This window comes from Schistocerca cancellata, chromosome 5 (assembly GCF_023864275.1).
Source record: "Schistocerca cancellata isolate TAMUIC-IGC-003103 chromosome 5, iqSchCanc2.1, whole genome shotgun sequence".
NCBI classification, from domain to species: domain Eukaryota; kingdom Metazoa; phylum Arthropoda; class Insecta; order Orthoptera; family Acrididae; genus Schistocerca; species Schistocerca cancellata.
Window position 1 is genome coordinate 617144640 of NC_064630.1, and position 1163 is coordinate 617145802.

The 1163-nt window shown below is 43.1% G+C and overlaps 1 protein-coding gene across 1 annotated transcript; it reads right to left on the reverse strand.

Moving 5' to 3' along the window:
- Positions 1-202: 202 nt before the first annotated feature.
- LOC126188724 (uncharacterized) lies at positions 203-727 on the reverse strand. Its single transcript, XM_049930331.1, has one exon. It carries the CDS (start codon positions 725-727, stop codon positions 203-205), a length of 525 nt encoding a protein of 174 aa, XP_049786288.1.
- Positions 728-1163: the final 436 nt, after the last annotated feature.

A 1163-nucleotide genomic window follows, 5' to 3' on the forward strand; every position in this document is an offset into this window, starting at 1 on the left:
ATCCTGTGATTGTGTCTACAGGAAACAAAGTAAGTGAGTCATACTTCCCAACCAATTTTCTCCATAGATGGAATACCATTTTACCAAAGAAAGAAAGCTTTCAGATGTCTTGATGCCGTTAATAATGAATTGTACGCTACATCAATCCTTCTGCAGTTCATAAATCATGCACGGAAAGCACACCATATAGAAATAAACCGTCTTATGGTACCTGTTTGTTAAACTGGATGTTCCAGGTGGCGCTCGTGTTGCTGGTTTCCGTCGCCGCAGTCGTCGACGCACAGTGGTGGGACTGCCGCTTCTCGCCGCGGGGCTGCTTCCGCCCTGTGCCAGTCTTTGGTGGCGGTGGTGGATTTTGGAGTGGCTTAGGTTTGGGTAGGGGCAGGGGTGGATTTGGTAGGGGATTTGGTCGGGGGAGAGGTGGTTTTGGTGGTGGTAGAGGAGGCTTTGGTGGTGGGAGGGGCGGCTTTGGCGGTGGAAGAGGTGGTTTTGGTGGTGGGAGGGGTGGGTTCGGTGGTGGAAGAGGAGGCTTTGGGGGCGGCAGAGGCGGAGGAATTGGAGGTTTCGGAGGAGGAAGAGGTGGAGGATTTGGAGGTGGATTTGCTGGAGGACGTGGCGGTGGTGGCGGGGGTAGGGGATAAAAAGAAAGGCTTCTCAGAGAGTTTCTAAAAATTTCTCTGCTCCCATTTCGATAAATTAATTGGATATTTCTAAGTAAAAGTTTCATCTGTTCCTTAAAACAAAAGAATCTCTTAAATAAACGTTGCATATTATTAACAGACTTTATGATATGTACTCAATAGCTTAAAACATTTATGAATTTGTTTCATTGCATGTGAGTGACCTTTTCAGGCAAAACAGTGGATTCAGTATTTTTGTTTAGTACATAATCTGTTTAATATCCTTATTTGATAATGATTTTAACATGTATGATGGATATCATACGTATATACTACAATAATGATTTCTAATATGTAAGCAGTAAAGATGGGAGTGAAGTCTTCGACCTTCTACTTTTTGTTTTCGTTAGAAGGTGGAACATGGTTGTTTTACATACTAGGCTATTTATATTGTTCCAAAAGTTTGTAAATTTCAACATGTCTTCGAAAAGAGACACTACCTATTGCAGAATTCCGTATCTTTCTGAAGCTAGTTAAGCACGG

Excerpts from the sequence above, each read along its gene's own strand:
- LOC126188724 (XM_049930331.1), bottom strand. The coding sequence starts at position 727 with ATGAAACTTTTACTTAGAAATATCCAATTAATTTATCGAAATGGGAGC.